This window comes from Bison bison, unplaced genomic scaffold (genome assembly GCF_000754665.1).
Source record: "Bison bison bison isolate TAMUID 2011002044 unplaced genomic scaffold, Bison_UMD1.0 scf7180017864492, whole genome shotgun sequence".
Taxonomy (NCBI): Eukaryota; Metazoa; Chordata; class Mammalia; order Artiodactyla; family Bovidae; genus Bison; species Bison bison.
Window position 1 is genome coordinate 5191380 of NW_011495051.1, and position 11060 is coordinate 5202439.

General features: G+C 48.8%; 1 protein-coding gene across 1 annotated transcript; it reads right to left on the minus strand.

Moving 5' to 3' along the window:
- Positions 1 to 1631: 1631 nt before the first annotated feature.
- On the minus strand, positions 1632 to 6380 carry TNFSF14 (tumor necrosis factor (ligand) superfamily, member 14). The gene is made up of 4 exons (XM_010828238.1): positions 6006 to 6380; positions 3923 to 3959; positions 3602 to 3643; positions 1632 to 2969 (listed from the first exon to the last, which is right to left on the minus strand). Exons 1-4 carry the CDS (start codon positions 6222 to 6224, stop codon positions 2542 to 2544), a joined length of 726 nt encoding a protein of 241 aa, XP_010826540.1. The 5' UTR covers positions 6225 to 6380; the 3' UTR covers positions 1632 to 2541.
- Between the last annotated feature and the right edge of the window lie 4680 nt (positions 6381 to 11060).

Here is an 11060-nt window from a genome sequence, read left to right on the forward strand (position 1 = left end):
TTAAAAAATAAAAAGATGTGAGTTGCACAAGATGCCTGGTGCAGGGGACATGCCTGACAAATGCTCTCCTTAATATCTCTAAATGACACTCATGTTCTTATGGATCTCTTCCTGCATACCAGGCACCATACCAAGTGGCTTTTTTCCTCATCTGATTTTAAAATTCACTGTTTCTTTTTGAAAAAAAAATTATTTATTTCGCTGCACTGGGTCTTAGTTGTGGCACGAGGGATCTTTAGTTTCAGCATTCAAACTCAGTTGCGGTATGTGGGATCTAGTTCCCTGACCAGGGGTTGAACCAAGGCCTCCTGCTTTGGGAGTTGTGGAGTCTTAGCCACTGGACCACCAGGGGAGTCCCTCGTCTGATTTCATCTTTACAATAAACCCAGGAGGTGAGAATCCTTGTTACCTAGTATTTCACAGATGAGGAAACTGGGCATGGAGAGGTGATGGGGTTTGCTCCTGTGTCACATGGCCAGGAAATGACAGAGTAGACTTGGAACCCAAGACCATCAGATGGCAAAGCCGGTTCCCTTCACTCCTTTACCAGGCAACTGTGTCAACAATAACAAGAGTGATTCATTCTCCTCTGGGGTCTGAGCTCCTAGGGTCCAGGGAAACCTTGCTTCCTGGGTCCATGCTCATTTGCATAAAGCATCAGGTCTGTAAGCATATCATTACCTGTCCCTTCCCACACTCTTGGATGCCCTGTTACCCCAAGCTCCCAGCTGGCTGGGTAGAGTGCCCGTCTGTGCTGAATGTCAGCAAGAAGGGTACTGAAGTGTGTAGCCTCTGCTTTCTCAGGAACTGTGGATTTGAGGCTAAAGCACACCTGGGCACCAGGTCTCTGGTTTCCCCGCTAAACTTCCTGCATGGAGTTGGGTCAGCTGGGTTCAGAGTTCTCAGCTGTAAAAGTGACCTCTGTGGGTCATTCCAGCTGTCCCTGGGCCTCCATGAGCCACCTGCCCCCCTAAGAACTAGACAGACCAGCTGCAATGTTCAGCATTTATTTCCAAGGCCAGTGATCCAAGGGCTACAGACTAAGTCTGGTCCTCACCCCAGGATGTGAGGTGGCTGGGAAGAACTGGCTATGTGTGTGTTTGTCATTGTGAGGCTGCAAGTGTGTATGATGGGTGTGACCGTGATGCAGCATGTGGAAGTCTGACATGAGAAGCATTGCATCCCGTGTGTCATACGTGGTGTGACTGTACGGCCCAGTGTGGGTGACAGGCTGTGACAATGACTTGTGTGTGACTGTGTCGTATGTGGTTGCGATGCGTGTCTGTGACTGAGGCTTTGCTCTGCTGTCTAGGACTTCCAGGTTGTGTGAGAATCTGATGTTTGGTGTGTGTGTGTCTGTGGTTGTCAAGGAGTGGCTGATCTTGTGATTCTCTGGGATGCTGTAGCTGTGATGACAGTTTCTTTCTTTCACTTTTTATGCCTTTTCTCTTTCCTTTCACTCTCCTTCATTTCCACCTTTTCTTTCTTTCTCTATCAATCCATCTTTCTTTTCTTTCACCCTTTCTTTCTACCTTTCTTTCACCCTTTGTTCCTGCCTTCCTTCCACCTTTATTTCTTTTCTGTCTTTATCTATCCATCTTTCTCTTCTTTCCCCTTTTCTTTCTTTCCACCTTTCTTTAATTTTTCCTCCCTTCTCTCCCTTGCTTCTCTCACTCTCTCTTTCTCTCTTTTTCTTTTTCTCTCTAGAAACATTTTCTAAGTGCCTGTGCACCAGCCTCTGGCTTGGGTGCTGAAACAGCGGTGCTGGGTGTCAGCCAACCTGTGGATGATATACACTGGGAGCCAGAAACCAACCACAGAGGGAATATTTACACCAAGGAAATGGGTGTCCCCTCCTGGGACAGCTGGTTGTTGAACACCTCCCAGCACGTACCTACGCCTGCTTCTCTGAGTGTAGCTTCGTGGCCAGGCTGTGGTGTGGCCGCAAGCCCCATGGGTGGAACTTGGGTCATGACTATGACCATGGGTAGGGCTGGGCTGGGCTGGGCTCTCCAGGGTGGGTGATTCTTGAGGATAAATCCTCACCAACCCCCAGACTCCACCCACACTTGTGAGAGGGTAGAGGGTGTTAAGAAATTTTCTGTTCTCAGTCAACTCCCCGGACCCCAGTGTCCCACTTTAATCTGAATCAAAAGTATAAATACAATTTCCTGTCTTAGCCAACCACCACCACCATCACCATGTCCCTTTGATCTGAGTCAGAAGTATAAATAGCCACCCCTCACCCCTCCCTGAATATCAAGACCAGCTTTAGCCCCTGCCTGGGGGCTAACAGACCCCCTCAGTGCTGTCCACTGCAGGGCCTGCAGTCTCCTTTGGTCCTTCAGAGGTGCCTGCTGGTTCCTGGGGCAGCTGGGTTCTCAGCCTCGCTGGTCCCCACTGAGCTCTCCACCTGTCAAGTTTGGGTGTCCCCCAGGCCCGCTCTAAAAACCTCCGCTCGTGTTCTTCTGTGTCCAGAGGCATCCTCTGAGGTCTCTTACTTGTCGAAGACGCACGTTAGATTAGCCCCGACCACGTCCTTCACACCATGAAGGCCCCGAAGTAGGAGCGTGTGCCGTCATGGACTTGGATCACGCGCTCGCCGGGCATGCGTACCACCACCTCGTCCCCCACGTCCAGGTGGACCACTCCGCCCAGGAAGCTGCTGTCCCACCACACCTGGGAGCCGTCTGCTCTCCCGCACCGCGACCGCCGGTTGACCAGCAGCTCCACCTCCTCGGGGTAGCTGGCGGTGCGTTTGTAGAGCCCGTGGGTGATGGGCAGGCAGCCGGTCAATCCCTGGGAGCAGCCCGTACCACCCAGCTGCACCTTGGAGTAGATGTAGTAGTAGCCGGCCTGGGCAACCACCAGGGCCCCATCCCGGTAGCTAAGGCCCCTCAAGAAGGCCAGGCCCAGTTTCGTCTCCCACCGCAGGGGGCCTTCCCTGCTGGTCAGGCTGAAGTCGGCCCCTGTGGAGGGAGACAGAGCAGGGCTGGTGAGCGCATGTCTCCTGCTTGCAGTGGGACCCCAGGCCAGTCGCCAGCCCTCTCTGAGCGCCACCTTGCTCTGTGCTAGGCTTTAAATGTATGCATTCACTTTATCCTCACTTTACAGGTAGGGAAACTGAAGCACAGTAAGGGGCAAAATAACTTGCTTATCCTCCATCTTAACGCTTTCACCCCCTTCTTGCAGGTGGGGAAACCGAGGCACAGAGCAATCGATTCGCCCAAACTGTCAGAAATTGTTAAGTGGCAGAACTAAGGATTTAAGCAAAACACAGCATGGCCCAGCAGCCTTATAACCTCTGTATGCCTCAGTCTCCCTCTCTGGAAAATGGAGCTATGAACAGTCCTGGCTGAGGATCGAATGAATGAAGAGGTGGAAAGCCCATCACAGTGTGAGCCAGAGAGTAAGCACCCTACAAGGGTTTATTCAATAAATGAAATTAGAAATTCATGGACTCAGGCAGTGTCTGTGCTCTGGGCAGCTTTGAAGAACTAATGAATAAAGGAGTACTCAGCCACCATTGGGGTGTCTGTCTGGTCTCCCCAGGACCCACTGAACCCTCTTACCCCCTGCCAGGACTTGAGGGCCCCCTCACCTGTGAGGTGTGCTGCTGGTTTGTCTTGCTTGGGCTTCTGCTCTGGAGAGAGAGAATCAGAGGTCAGAGGTGAAGGTGGTGGTGGGGGGTAAAGGGCCAGCCTCCAGAGGGGTCATCTAGTCCACCTCCTGGTGTCAACCTCACCCTTTCCGGAGTGACCCAAACTTCTGCTTCTCCGGCCTGGGGGAGGGGCTTCCGTGGGGCTTGGGCCAGTTGTGCAAATTGCATTGGGCAATGGACTGAGTGAGGGGGTGGGGGCAGCATGGGAACCATACCGTCCCCTTCTGGTGGGGGGGGGGCGGGACCAGGACCCTGACTCACCTTGCAGCAGCTCCTCCCAGTGCTTCTCACTTTTGTCCTGAAAGTACAGAGCAGTCCCATGGTGAGGATCTGTGGGGCCCACGCCCTGGTATCACTCAGACTCGTGGCCAAGAGGCACACGCAGACCACGGGCACAGACGTCGCCCTCCGTTGACTCCAAGGCCACGTGCATGCCCTGCCTCTACTCCCTGCCACCCAGCAGGCTCTTAACCAGCCAGTACCTCAGTTTTCCCCTCTTGTAAATGGACACATGGAAAACGCCTGGTTTGAATTACCATGTGGAAAGTATATTACAATGCCTGGCACAGAGCAAGCGCTATAGAAGTGTTTATTACATAAGTGCTAGGGAACTCAATCCCTGGATCAGGAAATGGCAACCCACTGGAGAAGGCAATGGCTAATCCCTGGAGAAGAAAATGGCAACTCACTCCAGTATTCTAGCCTGGAGAATTCCAGGGCCAGAGGAGCCTGGCAGGCTACAGTCTATGGGGTTGCAGAGTCGGACAGGACTGAAGTAACTTAGCACACACACCCACAGAAGACACACAGTCACCTGAATGGCTGGACACTTGTACATAAATGCAAACACATGAATACAGACACGAACACAGACCTGAACACACTGACAAGACACACATGGAGGCAGATACACGGGTGCAGGGTTTACAGATTCACCTGGGTCTGCGCATACAGAGACCCAGTAACAAAGACAGACAACGTCAATACACAGGCTGTAGATGAGTGAGGAAGTAGCTGTGTTGGTACACGTGTGTGGGATAGGAGCACAGGTCCAAGTGGGCCTGTGGCCATCAGGTCCAGCCACGAGGAGGAAAAGGACCCGGAAACAAAAAAGGCCGAGATGCATGGGGATGGCATGGGACATACAGACCTACAGGTGTGGCAGAGACATCCATGGTCATAGGAAACGGATGCAGAGAGACATGCGCACAGACTGAGACAAGTGGCTTAGTGAGAGCCCTGATAGTGGTGATCAGGGTACTGCTGATAATGACTAGCTAGGTTAGGGGCTTCCATGGTGGTCCAGCGGTTAAGACTCTGAACTTCCAATTTAAGGGCTAACGTCTGACCCCACTGCTGTGCGACGTGGCCAAAAAATTTTTTTTAATTAAAATATTTTTAAAAGTGGTCAAACTGAGGAATCAGATAAATATTTTAAAAACAAACAAACAACTAGCCATGTCAGGATGGCGGTTCTGGGGGCTACAGACAACACAACTGTTTTATAAAACATTAAGCTTCCTAGAGGTATGTGTGCTTAGTCGCTTCAGTTGTGTCTGACTCTTTGCAACCCCATGGACTGCAGCCCACCAGGCTCCTCTGTCCATGGAATTCTCCAGGTGAGAATACTGGAGTGGGTTGCCACTGCCTCCTCCAAGGGATCCTCCCGACTCAGGGATCGAAATCGAATGTCCTGTGTCTCTTGCATTGGCAGGTAGATTCTTTACCACTGAGGCACCTGAGAAGTCTGCTCCTAAACACCTAGGTTTTGTTAGTTCCCATCACTAGAAGAAATTATAATTATGTGATGCCATTGCAGTATTTATATACAAATCAATATGTTGTTTGTACATCTTAAACTTACACAATGTTCTATGTCAATTACATCTCAATTAAAAAAAAGTCAGTTCCCATTTATTGAATGGCTTCCCTGGTGGCTCAGACGGTAAAGCGTCTACCTACAATGCGGGAGACCCGGGTTCAATCCCTGGGTCAGGAAGATCTCCTGGAGAAGGAAATGGCAACCCACTCCAGTATTCTTGCCTGGAAAATCCCAGGGGTGGAGGAACCTGGTAGGCTACAGTTCATGGGGTTGCAAAGAGTCGGATATGACTGAGTGACTTCACTTCACTTTGCCTGTGCCACACACACAATATTTTGTTTTATTCCCTATGGAGACTCTTATTATCATGCCCATTTCATGGATGAGGAAACTGAGGTCCCAGAGGTGAATTAGCTTGCCTGGGACTGCTCTTAGTCTGTCCTCCATCTTTGCACACACACACGTACAGATGCTCAGTGACATTGGCTTGGAGATCCCCACCCCCACCCCAGTGGTGCTTACCTGCAGTGGGGCACCAATCTCCTCTAGGCGCCAGTGCAGCTGCAGCAGGAACCAGCCCTGGACAGCCAGTCCAGCCACCAACAACAGCAGCATGAGGCCCAGTCCCAGCTGGGCAGCACTGCAGGGCTGTCTCCTGCGGCTGTGCCCCAGCCTCCTGAATGGGATGTCTGTCTGTCCATCCACCACGAACACCGAGGGCCTTGCAACTGTCTCTTCCATGCCTGAGTGGATGAGGCCCCAAGATGCTTGGGGTCTGGCTGGCCTGGCTGAATCCTTCAGGCCAGGAGAGAGGAAACCACGATTGCCCAACACGCCTGGGCTTCTCACACTGCCGACAGGCACTCGTGGGTCCCGGGGCTGCCTTTAGAGCTGGGGCTCGGCCCCTCCCCTTTCCCCCACACGCCCTCCTCTCCTTCCTGTCATCTCCCCACCCCCAGGCTGGCCCCATCTCACTCTCACTCAGAGCCTCTCACACTTTCCAGAGGCATCTGGAGACATGACTCAGGTGGGGACGGGAGACGAAAAGTCCCAGCTTTCCCTTCTGATGGCACCAACCACGTCGTTGCCAAGTGTTTGCTGAGCACCTTGGCATCATTCACTTGGTCACCAAATGTTTGCTAAGCACCTCCTGTGTCCCAGGTACTGTTCTAGGTTTGGGGGCACAGCGGCAAGCAAGAGAGACAGATGTCTGTGGTCTTAAAGTACTCCTATTCTAGCGGAGTGAGAAAGACCAGCGTAGTAAGTAAGAAAATGCTATAGAGTGCTTGAAATGGTAATACGAGTGATGGGAAATGCCCACAAAGAGTGGTTTGTGTGTGTACATGTGTGTGGGTGTGATTATGTGTGTGCATGAGTGTGTGGATGTGTGTGTGTATAGTTGCAAGTGTGCACCTATGTGTGTAGTGTATGCATGCAGATGTGTGCAGGTGCAAGTGCATGCCCATGCTTAAGTGTGCTTGTGTGTCTGTACACACTCCTGTGTGCATGCATGCAAGTTTTTTTTGTGTGTGTGGTTTGTTTTTAAGTATTTATTTATTTATCTGGCTGTGCTGGGTCTTAGTTGAAGCATATGGGATCTTTGATCTTCGTTGCGGCATTCGGGATCTTTAGTTGTGGTATGCGAACTCTTAGTTGTAGCATGTGGGATCTAGTTCCCTGTCCAGGGATCAAACCCAGGTCCCCTGCATTCAGAGTGGAGTCTTAGCGGGTGGACCACCAGTGAAGTCCCACTGAAACTCACAGTCAGAGGGTGGAACCACTATCCACTCAGCTAACTAAAGCCAAGTCCTGGGAGTCCTCCTGGACCTCTCCTCCATCCTGTCATGACGTTCCACCCTCAGCAAGCCCTATGGATTCAACCTCCGAGCCAGATCCCAAATCCAGCCACCCATTTCCATCCCCACCGCTACCACCCTAAGTGCTATAGACTATGTTTGTTCCTCAGCCCCTACATTGATATGTGAATACCTCCAACGTGATAGTACTTAGAGGTGGAGCCTTGGGGAAAGGCTAGGGCACAAAGTTGGAGCCCTCCTGAACAGGATTAGTGCGTTTATAAGGGGAGTTGTAAGAGATATATGCTCTGTCTCCTTCTCTGCTGTGTGGGGACAGAGAGGGATGGAGGCCAGGCCAGGAAGAGGGCTTGCTTTGGAACTCAGCCATGCAGGCACCCTGGTCTCAGACTTCCAGCCTCTAGAACTGTGAGAAATAGATGTCTGTTGTTTAAGCCACTCAGTCTAGGGTAGCTTCTTATAGCAGCCCCAACAGACTAAAACCCTAAGGGACCCATCAGTTTTTGCTTGGACTGGTACAGTAGCTTCCCAGCTGGATACACTGCTTTACCTCATGCCATCTTATGACTCATTCTGTGCCTTCAAGCTAGTATGGCCTTGCTTATTTATTTCTTTTTTATTTTATTGTTGTAAATTCACACAGCATAAAATGAACTGTTTATTTATATTAAAAAAAATTTTTTTTGACCTTGCTGGGTGTTCACTGTGGTACTGTGGCTTCTCTGGGTGTGGCTCTTGGGCTCAGTAATTGTGGTGCACAGGCCTCTCTAGTTGCTGCTTGAGGGCTTAGGTGCCCTGAGGCCTTAGTTCCCTGACCAGGGATTGAACCTGTGTCCCCTGCAATGGAAGGCAGATTCTCAACCACTGGACCACCAGGGAAGTCCCAAAATGAATCATTTTAAAGCAAGCAACTCAGTCTATTTAGTACATTTACAGTGTTGTACAACACTATCTGGTTCAAAAGCATTTCAGTGTCTCAAAGGTAAACCTTACAACCATCAAGAAGTCATTCCCCAACTCCCCTACCCCAGACCCTGGCAACTATGAGTCCGCTTTCCTGCTCTATGGATTGACCTGTGTTGGGCATTTCAAAAAAAAAAAAAATGGAAACACACACTACGTGGTCTTTTGTGTCTGGCTTCTTTCACTGAGGATAATGTTTCCAAGATTCATTCACACTGTAGCGCGTGTTCGGTGCTTCACTCCTTGTTAAGGCTGAGTAACATTCCAGTGTGTAGATGAACCATATTTTGCTTATCCATTCACCCATTAATGGATATTTACATTATTTCCACCTTTTTGTTATTTTGAAAAATGCTGCTACGAACATGTGTGTGCATGTGTTTGGGTTCCAGGTCACAATTCTTTTGGGTATATACCTAGGACAGGAACTGCTGGCATCAGCCTTAAAAAAAAAATTATAGTTTAATTTTTTGGTCACACTATGGGGCATGTGGGATCCTAGCTCCCCAACCAGGGATTGAATCCATGCCCCTTGCTGTGCAAACGTGAAGTCTGAACCACTGGACCTCCAGGGAAATCCCCTGGCATCAGCTTTTAAACACTTCAGTCAACTCTCATCTCTTCCACTAAGTTGTGTCTGATTCTTTGTGACTCCATGAACTGCAGCATGCCAGGCTTCTCTGTCCCTCACTATCTCCTGGAGTTTGCTCAAACTCATGTCTGTTGAGCCAGTGATGCCAATCAACAATCTCATCCTCTGTTATCCCCTTCTCCTCTTGCCCTCCATCTTTCCCAGCATCAGGGCATTTCAAAAGAGTCAACCCTTCATATCAGGTGGCCAAAGTATTGGAGTTTCAGCTTCAACATCAGTCCTTCCAATGAACACCCAGGACTGATTTCCTTTAGGATAGACGGGTGGGATCTCCTTGCAGTCCAAGGGACTCTCAAGAGTCTTCTCCAACACCACAGTTCAAAAGCATCAATTCTTCTGTGCTCAGCTTTCTTTATAATCCAACTCTCACATCCATACATGACTACTGGAAAAATCATAGCCTTCACTAGATGGACCTTTGTTGACAAAGCAATGTCTCTGCTTTTGAATATGCTGTCTAGGTTGGTCATAATTTTCCTTCCAAGGAGTAAGCGCCTTTTAATTTCATGGCTGCAGTCACCATCTGCAGTGATTTTGGAGCCCCCAAAAATAAAGTCTGACACTGTTTCCACTGTTTCCCCATCTATTTGCCATAAGTGATGGGACCAGATGCCATGATCTTAGTTTTCTGAGTGTTGAGCTTTAAGCCAACCTTTTCACTCTCTTCTTTCACTTTCATTCAGAGGCTCTTCAGTTCCTCTTCACTTTCTGCCATAAGGGTGGTGTCATCTGCATATCTGAGGTTATTGAGATTTCTCCCAGCAGTCTTGATTCCAGCTTTTGCTTCTTCCAGCCCAGCATTTCTCATGATGTACTCTGCATATAAGTTAAATAAGCAGGGTGACAATATACAGCCCTGACGTACTCCTTTTCCTATTTGGAACCAGTCTGTTGTTCCATGTCCAACTCTAACTGTTGCTTCCTGACCTGCATATAGGTTTCTCAAGAGGCAGGTCAGGTGGTCTGGTATTCCCATCTCTTTCAGAATTTCCACAGTTTATTGTGATCCACACAGTCAAAGGCTTTGGCATAGTCAATAAAGCAGAAATAGATGTTTTTCTGGAACTCTCTTGCTTTTTCGATGGTCCAGCGGATGTTGGCAATTTGATCTCTGGTTCCTCCGCCTTTTCTAAAACCAGCTTGAACATTTGGAAGTTCTTTGAAACTCTGCATTCAAATGGGTATATCTTTCCTTTTCTCCTTTGCTTTTCACTTCTCTTCTTTTCACAGCTATTTGTGAGGCCTCCTCAGACAGCCATTTTGCTTTTTTGCATTTCTTGGGGATGGTCTTGATCCCTGTCTCCTGTACAATGTCACAAACCTCCATTCATAGTTCATCAGGTACTCTATCAGATCCGGTCCCTTAAATCTATTTCTCACTTCCACTGTGTGATCATAAGGCATTTGATTTAGGTCATACCTGAATGGTCTGGTGGTTTCCCCCACTTTCTTCAATTTAAGTTTGAATTTTACAATGAGGAGTTCATGATCTGAGCCACAGTCATCTCCTGGTCTTGTTTTTGCTGAATGTATAGAGCTTCTCCATCTTTGGCTGCAAAACATATAGTCAATCTGATTTCAATGTTGACCGTCTGGTGATGTCCATGTGTAGTCTTCTCTTGTGTTTTTGGAAGAGAGTGTTTGCTATGACCAGTGTGTTCTCTTGGCAAAACTCTATTAGCTTTTGCCCTGCTTCATTCTGTATTCCAAGGCCAAATTTGCCTGTTACTCCAGGTGTTTCTTGACTTCCTACTTTTGCATTCCAGTCCCCTATAATGAAAAGGACATCTTTTTTGGGTGTTAGTTCTAAAAGGTCTTGTAGGTCTTCATAGAACCTTCAGCTTCTTCAGCATTACTGGTCGGGCCATAGACTTGGATTACTGTGATATTGAATGGTTTGCCTTGGAAATGAACAGAGATCATTCTGTTTTTGAGATTGCATCCAAGTACTGCATTTCGGACTCTTTTGTTGACCATGATGGCTACTCCATTTCTTCTAAGGGATTCCTGCCCACAGTAGTAGGTATAATGATCATCTGAGTTAAATTCACCCATTCTAGTCCATCTTAGTTCACTGATTCCTAGAATGTCGATGTTCACTCTTGCCATCTCCTGTTTGACCACTTCCAATTTGCCTTGATGCATGGA

Coding starts and splice junctions, on each gene's coding strand:
- TNFSF14 (XM_010828238.1), bottom strand. CDS start 6,224: ATGGAAGAGACAGTTGCAAGGCCCTCGGTGTTCGTGGTGGATGGACAG. Junction 3,960..6,005: donor AGATTGGTGCCCCACTGCAG/GTAAGCACCACT, acceptor CTGTACTTTCAG/GACAAAAGTGAGAAGCACTG. Junction 3,644..3,922: donor CTGGGAGGAGCTGCTGCAAG/GTGAGTCAGGGT, acceptor CTCTCTCTCCAG/AGCAGAAGCCCAAGCAAGAC.